Source organism: Salvelinus fontinalis, chromosome 34 (genome assembly GCF_029448725.1).
Source record: "Salvelinus fontinalis isolate EN_2023a chromosome 34, ASM2944872v1, whole genome shotgun sequence".
In the NCBI taxonomy this organism is placed as follows: domain Eukaryota; kingdom Metazoa; phylum Chordata; class Actinopteri; order Salmoniformes; family Salmonidae; genus Salvelinus; species Salvelinus fontinalis.
This window is the reverse complement of record NC_074698.1, coordinates 18,192,701-18,210,384: the sequence shown is the minus strand read 5'-3', so window position 1 is coordinate 18,210,384 and position 17,684 is coordinate 18,192,701. Positions and strand designations below refer to the sequence as shown.

The 17,684-nt window shown below is 41.6% G+C and overlaps 1 protein-coding gene across 1 annotated transcript in view; it reads left to right on the top strand.

Moving 5' to 3' along the window:
• LOC129833928 (transient receptor potential cation channel subfamily A member 1-like) overlaps positions 1 to 17,684 on the top strand; it is a 94,868-nt gene that overhangs the window by 56,128 nt on the left and 21,056 nt on the right. Inside the window, exons 13-20 of the mRNA XM_055898749.1 lie at positions 4,005 to 4,169; positions 4,512 to 4,626; positions 6,666 to 6,832; positions 7,236 to 7,326; positions 7,754 to 7,813; positions 8,010 to 8,108; positions 8,781 to 8,851; positions 9,135 to 9,294. Coding sequence (XP_055754724.1) covers positions 4,005 to 4,169; positions 4,512 to 4,626; positions 6,666 to 6,832; positions 7,236 to 7,326; positions 7,754 to 7,813; positions 8,010 to 8,108; positions 8,781 to 8,851; positions 9,135 to 9,294 — 928 coding nt within the window. The remainder of the gene's footprint in view (positions 1 to 4,004; positions 4,170 to 4,511; positions 4,627 to 6,665; positions 6,833 to 7,235; positions 7,327 to 7,753; positions 7,814 to 8,009; positions 8,109 to 8,780; positions 8,852 to 9,134; positions 9,295 to 17,684) is intronic.

Genomic DNA, 17,684 nt, shown 5'->3' with positions numbered 1-17,684 from the left:
CCATGTGTTCTCTGTTTAGTGAGTCCTCCAGACCAGAGGCAGTAGGGATGACCATGTGTTCTCTGTTTAGTGAGTCCTCCAGACCAGAGGCAGTAGTGATGACCATGTGTTCTCTGTTTAGTGAGTCCACCAGACCAGAGGCAGTAGTGATGACCATGTGTTCTCTGTTTAGTGAGTCCACCAGACCAGAGGCAGTAGTGATGACCATGTGTTCTCTGTTTAGTGAGTCCTCCAGACCAGAGGCAGTAGTGATGACCATGTGTTCTCTGTTTAGTGAGTCCTCCAGACCAGAGGCAGTAGGGATGACCAGGGATGTTCTCTGTTTAGTGAGTCCTCCAGACCAGAGGCAGTAGTGATGACCATGTGTTCTCTGTTTAGTGAGTCCTCCAGACCAGAGGCAGTAGTGATGACCAGGGATGTTCTCTGTTTAGTGAGTCCTCCAGACCAGAGGCAGTAATGATGACCAGGGATGTTCTCTGTTTAGTGAGTCCACCAGACCAGAGGCAGTAGTGATGACCATGTGTTCTCTGTTTAGTGAGTCCACCAGACCAGAGGCAGTAGTGATGACCATGTGTTCTCTGTTTAGTGAGTCCACCAGACCAGAGGCAGTAGTGATGACCATGTGTTCTCTGTTTAGTGAGTCCACCAGATCAGAGGCAGTAGTGATGACCATGTGTTCTCTGTTTAGTGAGTCCACCAGATCAGAGGCAGTAGTGATGAACATGTGTTCTCTTGATAAGTTTGTGAATTGGACCATTTTCCTGTCTTGCTAAGCATTCAAAATGCAATGAGTACTATAGGGTGTCAGGGAAAATATATGCAGTAAAAAGTACAATATTTTCTCTAGTGAAGTAAAGGTTGTCAGAAATATAGTAAAGTAAAGAATAAAACCCCAGAAAACGACTTAAGAAGTACTTTAAAGTATTTTTACTTAAGTACTTTACACCATTGATGATGACTCAATGTTTGCAAGAGGGAGGGTGATTTCTGATTCCATCGGTCCTCATCTTGCGGCTCAGACACTTCGTTCAGGATAAATGGAGTTTGCCTTCCCCGGAGCAGAAGGGTATCCCACGAAGCAAGTTAGATCTACTCAGGGTTTCCTAAAGCGAACCAGCTTCAGTTAGCTTCACATTCCAGCTCAGGCTTCATCCGTAGGCCTACAGTACTATGACGGTGGATATTGCTCGTCCGTCTGCCGCTAACTTTAGCCAGGCTTGTAACTGCTCGTACATGTCACACGTGGCAAATCGAACACCAAACTCTTCATTGGGACAATGCTGAAACATCAATCTATGAGCGAGTTAGTGACACATTTTCATTTGTGCCGGAAAAAACATAAAAGAAAAGTTATCTTGCAAGTTTGCTCTTAGAAATGCCGTCTTCATTATCTTTATTTTATTACTTATCATTATTATTATCATTATCATTATGTGCTTATTAATGCCTAAGCACTTTTCTTCTCCACTCCTACCGATAAAATAATTGTACAATAATAGATTTCTTTGTCATACAAAAGTTTTCCTGTGCGTGAAGTTTCAAATGCATTCTGTCATTACTAAGTAATGTGATAATAGGTATTATCATAAAATAAAAAAAATTCAAACAAAATAACATTTGATTCATAAAATATTTAATCAGTCTTCTTCCTTAAAATTAATGGGATGATGATGCAATGAGGAGCAAGTTAGTTCCTAAGGATTCATAAAGATTTACCTGACTAAAAGGTGAGCCACGTTCGTATGACTGGTTGTTCTGAGTTGAACTCAGAGTTGACCAAAGTTATCTAGCTAAGTCCCCAAACCGGATTTTGAGGATACCCCTCAGGTTAGTTCTGAAGGATTCTTTACCATAGAATTGTACCTGGCTAAAAGGTGAGTCATTTTTGTGACATTGGTTATACCGTTTATCACTTTTTCTGTCGGGTTCATATTCCCAAAGTAGCCATACAACAAATGATAATGTGAATCTCTATTAGGCTGTATGTGATCCCAGTGCAATTTATAGTCTACAGAGGAATTGGAAGGCACATCAAGACAGTTGATATTTTACTTTGAAGTATATTTTCTACTACTGTATGTACCCTACTGTATTTTCGATTTGTTTTAAGTAGCCTAGACAGTGTCTCAGACCTTTGTGGGTAGAAGCGGCAGATTGGCCATCTGGCAATTCTGGCAAATGCCAGATGGGCCGGACCACTTTTTTGTTGGGTGGGCTGGTCGATATAGACACAAAAATATAGTTTTATATATATATATATATAAAAAGCAATATAGAAAGGTGACATGGCTGGCAGCCCATGCATGGGGCTCTTCAGATTTTCTTTGTAAATATATTTTTTTAGCAATTTCACTGTCTTACTAATCTATACGAAGCCTTTGGCTGATCAGTGGCCAATGGCCGGCCGCCCTATCAAGATTGTCCGGCCCGGTTTGCTGATAGGCTGAGCTGAGGTCATGCAAACTCACATTCAAAGTCAAACGCTGCAAAGAGACCAGCTCTGACTCCTGTCCTCCGTTAGACAGCCAAGATCATGGATAGTGAAAAAAATAGAAAGGGTGCCTAAGTAACAGTATTGTTTCAATCACCTCTTCGCACCCCAGCTTGAACCGGGACCCTCTGGCACACATCAACAACAGTCACCCTCAATGCATCATTACCTGTCACTCTAACCATGCAGAGCAAAGGGAACCAACAACTTCAAGGTCTCCGAACGAGTGATGTCACCGATTGAAATGCCACTGCTAACTAGCTAGCCATTTCACACCGGTTACACCTATATACGTGGGTATTATATTTAGTTAGCGACCTAATTCATGTTTTGATTTTTCTTGAACACTAAAGTTAATTTGCCAATGATATTAGTTAGTGCACATAAAGATATATGTAAATCATCTCTATTGAACAAAACCAAAAAATCGTGAAATTCTCGAGTCCTATTTTGACAGTAAAATATAACAACTATAGTTTAATTGTTAACCCAAAATGCATGACAATCACTGGATTAGTTTGCTCGTCAAAATATCTTGAATCGTTCATTCCTGCATGGACATGTTAGATGAAAAAAATCGTATTTCTTGATTTACCTCAGTAGTCTTAAATTAAATAAGTAAATAAGTAAATGTATTATTTACTTCTTAATAAAGCATGTTCAATGACTATCAGATGATTAATTTCAGTCTGACCAAATCATGGGCTGGTGCCACCAACTGTAAGGGTCAGACACAACAAAATGCTCACAGAGAGTTCTTAGCCATCTTTTGTTTATTTATTTAACCTTTATTTAACAAGTCAGTTAAGAACAAATTCTTATTTACAATGACGGCCTACCAGAAGGCCTCCTGCGGGGATGGGGGCCTGGGGTTAAAAATAAAAAATACAATATAAATATAGGACAAAACACACATCACAACAAGAGAGACAACACAACACTACATAAAGAGAGACCTAAGACAACAACATAGCAAGGCAGCAACACATGACAACACAGCATGGTAGCAATCTTCGATTTATTTTCTTAAAATCAGATTTCAAACCTAACTCTAACCATAACCACACTGCTAAAGTTATGCCTAACACTGACCTAAAATTAAGACCAAAAAGCAACATTTTGTTTTCAAGAATTTTCACAATATAGATAATTTTTACTTTGTGGCTGTAGTAACTAGTGACAACCTGTCATCAAGGCAAAGGGTGACTACTTTGAAGAATCTCAAATATAAAATATTTTTTCATTTGTTAAACACTTTTTTGGTTACTACATGATTCCATATGTGTTATTTCATAGTTTTGATTTCTTCACTATTATTCTGCAATGCGGAAAATAGTAAAAATAAAGATAAATCTTGCAAAACGTACGTGTGTCCAAACTTTTGACTGGTACTATATATGTTTTCCTCACCCTCATCCCACTCTCACACACACACACACCCCTAACTCTCCTCTCATCAGATATGTTCATATTAACACCAGGTATACCTCTAACTCTCTTCTCATCTCATCAGGTATGGTCGTATTAACACCTGCCAGCGTCTGCTGGAGACCATCACAGACTCCCGCCTGCTGAACGAGGGGGACGAGAGAGGCTTGACTCCCCTACACCTGGCCTCTGGAGGGGGACACGCCAAAGTGGTGGAGCTGCTGCTTCGTAAAGGAGCTCTCTTTCACAGGTACTAGCACTGACACGTCTGCACATGACTAGGCTGTTCACAGTGAGAAAGATAGTGGCACAGATTTTGTCTTTAAAGGTTTGCAACAGATCGTCAAGCCAATCTGTAAATACTGACGTAGGAGTAGGATCACCAACATTTCTGTAAATGTCCCAAATGCCCCTTGTTATTCTGAAACTCCCGGATGGAATATTACTAGAATCCGGAGGGAATAAATAGGTAATCCGGGATTCTTCAACTGGGAATTCTGGGAAATGTAGCTGAATTTTGCAACCCAGCGTGGAGAATGTAACGGTGTGTTATTGTCACTGGTGTATTCTGTCTCGTCTCGCTCTTCCTTAGTGATTACAAAGGGTGGACCTGTTTACACCATGCGGCGGCAGAGGGGTACACACAGACCATGAAGATCGTCCTGGCCACCAACATCAAACTACTGGACAAGCTGGATGAGGATGGGGTTCGGACAACCTTTGTTTCATTCAGACCACTGTCGTGTCTCTGACATCTTTAATGTGATGACAAGCTATTTTATCAAATCGATTACCTAACGTTTGATTGATTAAGTGATTGAATTAAACCATGCAACAATAAACTCGTTAAAAACCTGGGGCACCACGGAAGAGTTAGTTTATATAGAGCGGCTACCTCCCAAATCCATTCTTAAAGTAAAATGATTGGTTATCTGCACGAACCCAGCCTTCACTATGAATCCTCCATACACCAATTGTCTCAATGATTTATTTACTAACTAATTAAACAATTACAGAATATACAATACATAATAACATTATACTGTAAATACCGTCCCTGGTGGGCTAAACAAAAACAGTTTGGTTATAACATGATAAATTCAGAGAAGAAAAGGGGCAGAGGAATACAAAGGAACATGGATCTCTATTGGACATGGGAATCTATTCTCGTATAAATATGAACGCATATGCGCTTTTACAATCGCTCGTTCGGATAAAGAAATGTAATCAGTATTTACGATGGAGCTGGTGATGTAAGTCGATGTAAGTCCCAGTCGAGGTCGCCATTCTGCTTTGTAGATTCTTCCGGGTCGTCGTGGAGTGAGATGTTCATCTGTTCTTACTAGATTTGCTACCTTTCCAGCTGCAGTCTATTAGGCTGTAATCTAGGACTCACTTCTTTTTTGAGAGATCAATAGTTCAGAGTTCAAACCATTTCACGTGTGGATCAAGCTCTCATGTTTTCTGGCCGATAGAGTTGAAATTAGACTTTTTAAACGTGAGGACAAGTCCTCGGGGTATTTGGAACTGAGGTGACTTTTTGTCACCGGGGCTTTTATTCTAGAGTGGAAAAGAGGTTGGTTTTTCATTTCCAACCAATGCCTGTTCACTTGGGCGTGATGACCGACTGGCAACAAGTTACCATAAAACAAACACTTTTCATTTTAGAAGACTAAATCACATTCTTATCTTTTCAAAAGTATTCTTATACTTTGTCAAACATTTTATTCAACATTCAGATGCAAGCCTCATAACTGAGGAACCTGTATAAACAGAGTTGGGGTAATGTGGCTGTATTGTCTACCATGAGGTCACAAACATGAAACAAAACGTACCGGGTCGTAGCTGGCTGTCTCCACCGACCGTTTCCACATTCTATAAATTAGGAACAATGTTTCATTCTCCAAATCGGGGAGGTAGGAGTAATGTCGGGAGAATTCCTTTGTTCTACTGTGACCCTCAATCTCCCATACTCCATGGTCAGGGAGACAAGAGTCTCTGCAAGGAATTTATGATGTGGTTTTAAAGTCATAAAACTGCCCTGCTCCCTCCTAACAGGAGAAGGGGGGATTGTTCATATTTCTTCTAGCCGAATCACTGAAAGGGCTAGCGTCATGACACAACCTTTACGTTTCATTCAGACCACCTTTAGGTTTCATTCAGACAACCTTTACGTTTCATTCAGACCGCCTTTAGGTTTCATTCAGACCACCTTTAGGTTTCATTCAGACAACCTTTACGTTTCATTCAGACTACCTTTACGTTTCATTCAGACTACCTTTAGGTTTCATTCAGACTACCTTTACGTTTCATTCAGACTACCTTTAGGTTTCATTCAGACTACCTTTAGGTTTCATTCAGACTACCTTTACGTTTCATTCAGACAACCTTTACGTTTCATTCAGACTACCTTTATGTTTCAGTCAGACAACCTTTACATTTCATTCAGACCACCTTTACGTTTTATTCTGTCTTTCGCTAAGTTCAGGACATATCAGTTTCGTATACAAAATGACATTTTTAGCTGCCATATGTAAAAAAGAAAAGAAAAAACAAGCATGATATTTAGCCTAGCTAGACATTCTAACATCAATCATCACCCCCGTTGGAAGCAAGATTATTCATTTTGAAATGCTTTAAATTCTGCAGAGACTTCTCTATGTATGAATGAATCATTAAACGTTCCTCGAGATGTGTTGATTAGGTGACGATGTGAAATTCACAAATCTTATGTTGTTGTGATCAGAGCACAGCACTGCACGTGGCAGCCAGGGAGGGCCACGTAGCCGCAGTGAGACTGCTGCTGCAGAGAGGGGCGGAGATCAGCCTCAACAAGAGCCACGCCTCCTTCTTCCACGAAGCACTGCAACACAGGAGGAAGGATGTGGTCAACGCCATCATCGACAGTGACAGGTTTGATCAGTCATGTGGCCTGAGGGGTTGCAGAATTGCCGAAATCCCCTAGGTTTTGGTTCCTGGTTGGAACATTCCAGAGGGTTAGTTCAGGTCATCATCGACAGGAACTGGTTAGCAGTTTCCTGGAATTAGGAGGGAGTAAGCAGGTAATCTATAGTTCTCCAACCAACATTTCTGGAACACCTACAGATTTGGGGAAAGTTACTGGAATTGTACAGCCCCAGTCCAGTGGGTCCCTAACCCTTTTGTGCCATGACTAGGTCAGGTCATCAGCACAGGAACAACTCTGGGCCCTGTAGTATGGATGCTTTCAAAGACTTGTGAAAGTTCTCGGATCCTTCCAGATTAGCACAGTGTCATGTGTCCATGCATCGTTTGTTTGTTTGTTTGTTTATTGCAGATGTAGTGACACCCTGAGGACGTTCAAACTTGATGCTGGCCAACGTTGTCCAGTGTTGGAACTGGTTGACTTGCTGCCAGAGTCTTGCAAGGTTTGACCCCTTCACACACCTGAACAATTCCAATACAGTATATTATTGTGAAATGATGGCAAAACATGCAGCAATGAAACGGTGTAAACGGTATATATGCCTACTGTATGTAGTCATCTTTGGTGTTGTTCTCAAGTCAACTGACTTGATAAAAAAAAGTTATCTGATAGGCGTGGGCATTGACTTTAAAAACAAATCTGTAGGAAAAGTGTGCAGCGTTGCAAGATTCCAGTAACTTTCCTAAAATTCCCTGTTTTTCATGAAATCCCAGTTGGAGTTTTCCCAAAATCAGGAGGGAATAAGCAGGAAATCCAGAATCCTCCAACCAGGATTTCTGGAAAAATTGGGAATTTAAGGAAAGTTAAAGTAATTTTGGTGATTTAACCAGATGACAATGTCCCCTGTTATCTCCCTGTAACCTGCTCAGCACCTACTGGACTGCTGCATCCGAGAGTCAGAGGATGATGACAACAGTCCTGACTATCATGTGTGTACATTCTACTGTGTGACTTTTATTGTGGAAACGTAAAGTCTTGGTGTCCCTGACAGGTTTCCATTTTTTTTTTTATCATCGACCTTACGCTACCATACACACTTAAAACTGTATAATTATAGAAAAGGATTGACTTATTTGCTCTCTTTTTCATACAATTATAAATGTATTTTTTCTTTCTATTGTGTAGATAGAGTACAATTTCCAGTGGCTACAGGCACCAATAGCACTAAAGAAACACGCAAAGACTGACAAAAGTCTGAAGGTCCAGCCCCTCGCCGCTCTGAATGTAAGTAGTTCCAATACAAGTACAATAGTCTCTCCTTGGCTTTCTATTTTGTTGATCTACTGTAAGAGCAAGGCTGAGCTGTTACAGAACGTGGATCCCAGAGACAGACAGATCTATACACAGCCTGGTGAAGGTCTACTGAGAATGAAACGTTTGGGTACCAAAGATCCATTAACTGTTTGGAAGTATCAAGATCACCAGGGTTCTGGGCAACAAGATCACCAGGGTTCTGGGCAACAAGATCACCAGGGTTCTGGGCAACAAGATCACCAGGGTTCTGGGCATCAAGATCACCAAGATTCTCTCTCTCTCTCTGAGGTGATGGTGAAATACAACCTGTTGTTCTCTCTCTCTCTCTCTGAGGCGATGGTGAACTACAACCTGTTGTTCTCTCTCTCTCTCTCTCTCTGAGGCGATGGTGAACTACAACCTGTTGTTCTCTCTCTCTCTCTGAGGTGATGGTGAAATACAACCTGTTGTTCTCTCTCTCTCTCTGAGGTGATGGTGAAATACAACCTGTTGATCTCTCTCTCTCTCTGAGGTGATGGTGAAATACAACCTGTTGTTCTCTCTCTCTCTCTCTGAGGTGATGGTGAAATACAACCTGTTGTTCTCTCTCTCTCTCTGAGGTGATGGTGAAATACAACCTGTTGTTCTCTCTCTCTCTCTGAGGCGATGGTGAAATACAACCGCATCGAGCTCCTTACACACCCCGTCTGCAAGAAATACCTGGAGATGAAGTGGTTAGTATTCACAGTGTTCTAGGTCACATCCTAAATTGTATCCTATTCCCTACATAGTGCACTACTTTTAACCAGGGCATATAAGAATGTGTTACAATTCTTCTATAAATTGGTCAGTAATAATGGTACAGTTGCAAAAATTACTGAAACTTTCTCAAAATGTGCAAAAAAAATACCAGAATTTTCTTGCCCTGTTTCAGAGTGATGGAGGTTCATTTCCACTCTATTTTGCAGTGGGCATGTTTTTTTTCTGTTCATCGATTCTTCTATTTCCCAACTCCAGGGTGGCCTACGGGAGCGTTGCTCACCTTCTGAACCTGTTTGTATACCTGCTGGGTCTGCTTCCTCTCACCCACCTCATAGTGAGCCTGAGACCCAGCATGGACTACACCGGCCCTGACAACACCACAGCCGTCACCATGGTGCCCATTTCCTTCAGAGAGGTACAGTACTGTACGCTAATACCCGCTGCATGGCTATCAAACGGCAGGTTTGGGAGGAGGAGGGGTGTTGGGCTAGTGAATAACACAAGATGGAATAAAAATTACATATGATTGTTAGGATGTACAAGTCTAGTGGGCAAACAGTTTAATGGAGGGGGTTCTTCATTCGGTAGCATATGAACAACACACTACTCTAGAACACCATTTCCCTCTCTGTCCTGGGGATTCAAATCATCAACTCATCATTGCCAGGGCCTCGTTTCCCAGGTCCTTGTTGGCCAGGGCCTCGTTTCCCAGGTCCTTGTTGGCCAGGGCCTTGTTTCCCAGGTCCTTGTTGGCCAGGGCCTCGTTTCCCAGGTCCTTGTTGGCCAGGGCCTCGTTTCCCAGGTCCTTGTTGGCCAGGGCCTCGTTTCCCAGGGCCTCGTTTCCCAGGTCCTTGTTGGCCAGGGCCTCGGTTCCCAGGTCCTTGTTGGCCAGGGCCTCGTTTCCCAGGGCCTCGTTTCCCAGGTCCTTGTTGGCCAGGGCCTCGTTTCCCAGGTCCTTGTTGGCATTAAGATCATAGCTAGAACCATATTATGATATCTTTAGTAGCCGTGCTGTTTCCCAAACCCATTGTTACTAAAGCTACCCTTGAAAACGCTTGTTACGTACCGACTTCCTACGACAACTCGTAGAACAGCTACCTACCGTGCCTTCAGAAAGTATTCACACCACTTGACTTTTTCCACATTTTGTTGTGTTACTGCCTGAACTATTCTCACCCATCTACACACAGTTCTCCATAATGACAAAGTGCAAACAGGTTCTTAGAAATTAACCTGAAATACAGAACTATCTCATATACATAAGTATTCACACTCGCTGAGACAAAAACTTTGTAAAAGTCAAGGGTTGTGAATCCTTCCTGAAGGCACCCTTTTTGGCGTCACACTAAGCACATAATCAATATGTTTATCCGTCTCTCTGTGACCGCCGACAACCTCAGAACAAAGTCGACTACAAATACGAAGTCGCCAATGTCTTTTCAATTGTTGCAAACAAGCAAAGAATAAGAACTATGCTTCAACTGCAAACCCCGACTGCAAACCCCGACTGCAAACCCCGACTGCAAACCCCGACTGCAAACCCCGACTGCGAAAAGATTAATACATTATAGGCAACGTGGGCCTATATATTTCAATCCAATTGAAATAAAAGTTATGTTCATTCAATTGAATTCTACTTTGTCTAAATCTAGGCTACTGTTTTCAATATATTTCATGTTGTGTAACAACATGTGCAGAATGATCTGCCAAATGTTGTTTTACTGCACCATTCTAATTTACATAATACAAAATATTCCCATGAAAATTTGTCCAGTTTAAGCTAGAGAGATATATCCGTTATTTTGAAATCGCTGCGTCTCAATCCATCACTTCTGCCAGTGTCGCGTTTCATCCATCGGTCTTCTCACGAAAACGTGTCCAGGGTCAGAATGGTTTGACCTACAAAACACTATTACTAATCTATGGAAAGGGGGAGACTCTGATGAACACGATGGTGTTCTCTGTTTTTCTTTACGACCTCAACAAGTCTCACAGGACTCGTCTGAAGGTAACCGGTACTGTCTTTAAAAAATGAAAATTAATATTGTAGTTTTGTGACTACCGAAAAAAAGGGTTTAAAATGTGTAAAAAAAAAAATATATATATATATTTTTCCTGATCTTTCTTATACTGTATGTCCTAGATATAGGACAGAAACTTCAAAACAGTGTTTTATTTTTATTTATTTTTTGATTGTCTTCTTTGGCCTGGATGAATGTGTTATTCAATGGGATTCTCTGGGCTATAGTAGTACTTTATGTAGGGGTTGATACATTTTTAATCTGGGAGAAATCCAGTTGGAAATATCATACTATACATTTTTTAAGCCTTTTTAAAACTCATGATGAATCTTTTTTTTTATTAGGAAGAACTAGAAATAATTCATCACACCTCTCATTACGAACTGGAAATAATTCATCACGACTCTCGTACTGCACGCTCTGCAGAAACTAGCAGCGGAAGGAAAATAGCCATATCTCAACCCTACTATAAAATATGGCGGTGGATCTTTGATGTTATGGGGCTATTTTGCTTCCACTAGTCCTGGGCCATTAGTTAACATGAACTTTACCAGGTACAACGACATTTTAGCCAAAAACCCGGTGGCGTCTGCCAGGAGGCTGAAACTTGGACGCAAATTGATCTTCTAGTCAGTCTTCCAGTTGATGTTCCAGCAAAGCACACATCAATATCCACAAAGTAATTGTTAAATGACCACAAAAATCTATAGTTTTCCATGGTCATTTGTTTTCGGACTTTAACCCCATTAAAAACTGTGGTTTAAAAAAAGAGCATAGTCGAAGGACATGAAGGATCTGGTAAGAGGAATGGTCTAATATCTCTCCAAACGTGCCCTCCTGTAACGGTCCTGACCTGTTTTATGTTGTTTTTGTATGTGTTTAGGTCAGGGCATGTGTTTTGGGTGGGCAGTCTATGTTATCTGTTTCTATGTTGGATTTGGTTGCCTGGTATGGCTCTTAATTAGAGGCAGGTGTTTTGCGTTCTCCTCTAATTAAGAGTCATATTTAGGTAGGGTGTTCTCACTGTTTGTTTGTGGGTGATTGTCTCCTGTTTCTGTGTCAATGTTACACCATAAGGGATTGTTTCGGTTCGTGCGTTTATGTAGTCTGTTCCTGTGTCGGCGTGCTTCGTGTATTTGTAAGTTCGTTTGTTCAGGTCTGTCTATATCGTTTTGTTATTTTGTTAGTTATATCAAGTATAGTTCGTTTTCGTCTTAGTTTGGTCTGTTTTGTTTATTTAATAAATAATCATGTATTCACAACCCGCTGCGCCTTGGCTCGATCACTACTCCACCTCTTCTTATGAAGAGAGAGAGGAACGCCGTTACACCTCCAATCTCCTCATTGTTTTTAAAGAGGGAGGGTGCTGGAATATTCCAAACAGGTGATCCTATTTAAAAGGGGAGGGTGCTGGAATATTCCAAACAGGTGATCCTATTTAAAGGGGGAGGGTGCTGGAATATTCCAAACAGGGGATCCTATTTAAAAGGGGAGGGTGCTGGAATATTCCAAACAGGTGATCCTATTTAAAGGGGGAGGGTGCTGGAATATTCCAAACAGGTGATCCTATTTAAAGGGGGAGGGTGCTGGAATATTCTAAACAGGGGATCCTATTTAAAAGGGGAGGGTGCTGGAATATTCCAAACAGGTGATCCTATTTAAAGGGGAGGGTGCTGGAATATTCTAAACAGGTGATCCTATTTAAAAGGGGGAGGGTGCTGGAATATTCCAAACAGGGGATCCTATTTAAAAGGGGAGGGTGCTGGAATATTCCAAACAGGTGATCCTATTTAAAGGGGGAGGGTGCTGGAATATTCCAAACAGGTGATCCTATTTAAAGGGGGAGGGTGCTGGAATATTCTAAACAGGGGATCCTATTTAAAAGGGGAGGGTGCTGGAATATTCCAAACAGGTGATCCTATTTAAAGGGGAGGGTGCTGGAATATTCTAAACAGGTGATCCTATTTAAAAGGGGGAGGGTGCTGGAATATTCCAAACAGGGGATCCTATTTAAAGGGGGAGGGTGCTGGAATATTCTAAACAGGGGATCCTATTTAAAAGGGGGAGGGTGCTGGAATATTCCAAACAGGGGATCCTATTTAAGGGGGAGGGTGCTGGAATATTCTAAACAGGGGATCCTATTTAAGGGGGAGGGTGCTGGAATATTCTAAACAGGGGATCCTATTTAAGGGGGAGGGTGCTAGAATATTCTAAACAGGGGATCCTATTTAAAGGGGGAGGGTGCTGGAATATTCTAAACAGGGGATCCTATTTAAAGGGGAGGGTGCTGGAATATTCCAAACAGGTGATCCTATTTAAAGAGGGAGGGTGCTGGAATATTCTAAACAGGGGATCCTATTTAAAGGGGAGGGTGCTGGAATATTCCAAACAGGTGATCCTATTTAAAGAGGGAGGGTGCTGGAATATTCCAAACAGGGGATCCTATTTAAAGGGGAGGGTGCTGGAATATTCCAAACAGGTGATCCTATTTAAAGGGGGAGGGTGCTGGAATATTCCAAACAGGTGATCCTATTTAAAGAGGGAGGGTGCTGGAATATTCCAAACAGGGGATCCTATTTAAAGGGGAGGGTGCTGGAATATTCCAAACAGGTGATCCTATTTAAAGGGGAGGGTGCTGGAATATTCCAAACAGGTGATCCTATTTAAAGGGGGAGGGTGCTGGAATATTCTAAACAGGGGATCCTATTTAAAAGGGGAGGGTGCTGGAATATTCCAAACAGGGGATCCTATTTAAAGGGGGAGGGTGCTGGAATATTCCAAACAGGGGATCCTATTTAAAGGGGGAGGGTGCTGGAATATTCCAAACAGGGGATCCTATTTAAGGGGGAGGGTGCTGGAATATTCTAAACAGGGGATCCTATTTAAGGGGGAGGGTGCTGGAATATTCTAAACAGGGGATCCTATTTAAGGGGGAGGGTGCTAGAATATTCTAAACAGGGGATCCTATTTAAAGGGGGAGGGTGCTGGAATATTCTAAACAGGGGATCCTATTTAAAGGGGAGGGTGCTGGAATATTCCAAACAGGTGATCCTATTTAAAGAGGGAGGGTGCTGGAATATTCTAAACAGGGGATCCTATTTAAAGGGGAGGGTGCTGGAATATTCCAAACAGGTGATCCTATTTAAAGAGGGAGGGTGCTGGAATATTCCAAACAGGGGATCCTATTTAAAAGGGGAGGGTGCTGGAATATTCTAAACAGGGGATCCTATTTAAAGGGGAGGGTGCTGGAATATTCCAAACAGGTGATCCTATTTAAAAGGGAGGGTGCTGGAATATTCCAAACAGGTGATCCTATTTAAAGGGGGAGGGTGCTGGACATTTCCAAACAGGTGATCCTATTTAAAGGGGGAGGGTGCTGGACATTTCCAAACAGGTGATCCTATTTAAAGGGGAGGGTGCTGGAATATTCCAAACAGGTGATCCTATTTAAAGGGGGAGGGTGCTGGACATTTCCAAACAGGTGATCCTATTTAAAGGGGGAGGGTGCTGGAATATTCCAAACAGGTGATCCTATTTAAAGGGGGAGGGTGCTGGAATATTCTAAACAGGGGATCCTATTTAAAGGGGGAGGGTGCTGGAATATTCTAAACAGGGGATCCTATTTAAGGGGGAGGGTGCTGGAATATTCTAAACAGTGGATCCTATTTAAAGGGGGAGGGTGCTAGAATATTCTAAACAGGGGATCCTATTTAAAGGGGGAGGGTGCTGGAATATTCTAAACAGGGGATCCTATTTAAAGGGGGAGGGTGCTGGAATATTCTAAACAGGGGATCCTATTTAAGGGGGAGGGTGCTGGAATATTCTAAACAGGGGATCCTATTTAAGGGGGAGGGTGCTAGAATATTCTAAACAGGGGATCCAATATTTATTTTCTCTTTTTTAGATGTTTTTTCATTACTTGTTAAACAAACATTTCTCTGATTGTATTATGTTGAACATACAATATGGCTCAGCTTTTGTAAAATGTATTTGCTAGTCTTTTTTTCTCATCTTTAACAAGGTTATTGTTGGACCTCGCTGTCTCTTGTCTTGTGTATTTTCAGCATGCAGAACAGAAACAAAGGGCCATAGGGGTTAGGGCATAGAGGTTGACATGTATTACGTTTATGTTGAAGGTTAGGATTAGGGACAATGGTTAGGTTAGGTGAAGGTTTGGTTTGGTTAGGTTATGGTGAAGGTAAGGTTAGGTTAGGTTATGGTGAAGGTAAGGTTAGGTTAGGTTATGGTGAAGGTTAGGTTTGGTTAGGTTAGGTTATGGTGAAGGTAAGGTTTGGTTAGGTTATGGTGAAGGTTAGGTTTGGTTAGGTTATGGTGAAGGTTAGGTTTGGTTAGGTTAGGTTATGGTGAAGGTTTGGTTTGGTTAGGTTATGGTGAAGGTAAGGTTAGGTTAGGTTAGGTTATGGTGAAGGTAAGGTTTGGTTAGGTTATGGTGAAGGTAAGGTTAGGTTAGGTTATGGTGAAGGTAAGGTTAGGTTAGGTTATGGTGAAGGTAAGGTTAGGTTAGGTTATGGTGAAGGTAAGGTTAGGTTAGGTTATGGTGAAGGTTAGGTTTGGTTAGGTTAGGTTATGGTGAAGGTAAGGTTTGGTTAGGTTATGGTGAAGGTTAGGTTTGGTTAGGTTATGGTGAAGGTTAGGTTTGGTTAGGTTAGGTTATGGTGAAGGTAAGGTTAGGTTAGGTTAGGTGAAGGTAAGGTTTGGTTAGGTTAGGTTATGGTGAAGGTAAGGTTAGGTTAGGTTATGGTGAAGGTAAGGTTAGGTTAGGTTATGGTGAAGGTAAGGTTTGGTTAGGTTATGGTGAAGGTTAGGTTTGGTTAGGTTAGGTTATGGTGAAGGTAAGGTTTGGTTAGGTTATGGTGAAGGTAAGGTTTGGTTAGGTTATGGTGAAGGTAAGGTTTGGTTAGGTTAGGTTATGGTGAAGGTTAGGTTTGGTTAGGATTAGGGACAATGGTTAGGTTATGGTGAAGGTAAGGTTTGGTTAGGTTAGGTTATGGTGAAGGTAAGGTTTGGTTAGGTTAGGTTATGGTGAAGGTAAGGTTAGGTTATGGTGAAGGTAAGGTTTGGTTAGGTTATGGTGAAGGTAAGGTTTGGTTAGGTTAGGTTATGGTGAAGGTTAGGTTTGGTTAGGATTAGGGACAATGGTTAGGTTATGGTGAAGGTAAGGTTTGGTTAGGTTAGGTTATGGTGAAGGTAAGGTTTGGTTAGGTTAGGTTATGGTGAAGGTAAGGTTAGGTTAGGTTATGGTGAAGGTAAGGTTAGGTTAGGTTAGGTTATGGTGAAGGTAAGGTTAGGTTAGGTTAGGTTATGGTGAAGGTAAGGTTTGGTTAGGTTAGGTTATGGTGAAGGTAAGGTTTGGTTAGGTTAGGTTATGGTGAAGGTAAGGTTTGGTTAGGTTAGGTTATGGTGAAGGTAAGGTTTGGTTAGGTTATGGTGAAGGTTAGGTTTGGTTAGGTTATGGTGAAGGTAAGGTTAGGTTAGGTTATGGTGAAGGTAAGGTTTGGTTAGGTTAGGTTATGGTGAAGGTAAGGTTAGGTTAGGTTATGGTGAAGGTAAGGTTAGGTTAGGTTAGGTTATGGTGAAGGTAAGGTTAGGTTAGGTTATGGTGAAGGTAAGGTTAGGTTAGGTTATGGTGAAGGTAAGGTTAGGTTAGGTTATGGTGAAGGTAAGGTTTGGTTAGGTTATGGTGAAGGTTAGGTTTGGTTAGGTTATGGTGAAGGTTAGGTTTGGTTAGGTTATGGTGAAGGTAAGGTTAGGTTAGGTTAGGTTATGGTGAAGGTAAGGTTTGGTTAGGTTAGGTTATGGTGAAGGTAAGGTTAGGTTAGGTTATGGTGAAGGTAAGGTTAGGTTAGGTTATGGTGAAGGTAAGGTTAGGTTAGGTTATGGTGAAGGTAAGGTTTGGTTAGGTTAGGTTATGGTGAAGGTAAGGTTTGGTTTGGTTAGGTTATGGTGAAGGTTAGGTTTGGTTAGGTTATGGTGAAGGTAAGGTTAGGTTAGGTTATGGTGAAGGTAAGGTTTGGTTAGGTTAGGTTATGGTGAAGGTAAGGTTTGGTTAGGTTATGGTGAAGGTAAGGTTTGGTTAGGTTATGGTGAAGGTAAGGTTTGGTTAGGTTATGGTGAAGGTAAGGTTTGGTTAGGTTATGGTGAAGGTTAGGTTTGGTTAGGTTATGGTGAAGGTTAGGTTAGGTTATGGTGAAGGTAAGGTTTGGTTAGGTTATGGTGAAGGTAAGGTTAGGTTAGGTTATGGTGAAGGTAAGGTTAGGTTAGGTTATGGTGAAGGTAAGGTTTGGTTAGGTTAGGTTATGGTGAAGGTAAGGTTTGGTTAGGTTAGGTTATGGTGAAGGTAAGGTTTGGTTAGGTTATGGTGAAGGTAAGGTTTGGTTAGGTTAGGTTATGGTGAAGGTAAGGTTTGGTTAGGTTAGGTTAGGTGTATGGGTAAGGTTTGGTTAGGTTAGGTTATGGTGAAGGTTAGGTTGGGTTAGGTTATGGTGAAGGTAAGGTTTGGTTAGGTTAGGTTATGGTGAAGGTAAGGTTTGGTTAGGTTATGGTGAAGGTTAGGTTAGGTTAGGTTAGGTTATGGTGAAGGTAAGGTTTGGTTAGGTTATGGTGAAGGTAAGGTTTGGTTAGGTTAGGTTATGGTGAAGGTAAGGTTAGGTTAGGTTAGGTTATGGTGAAGGTAAGGTTTGGTTAGGATTAGGTTATGGTGAAGGTTAGGTTTGGTTAGGTTATGGTGAAGGTAAGGTTTGGTTAGGTTATGGTGAAGGTAAGG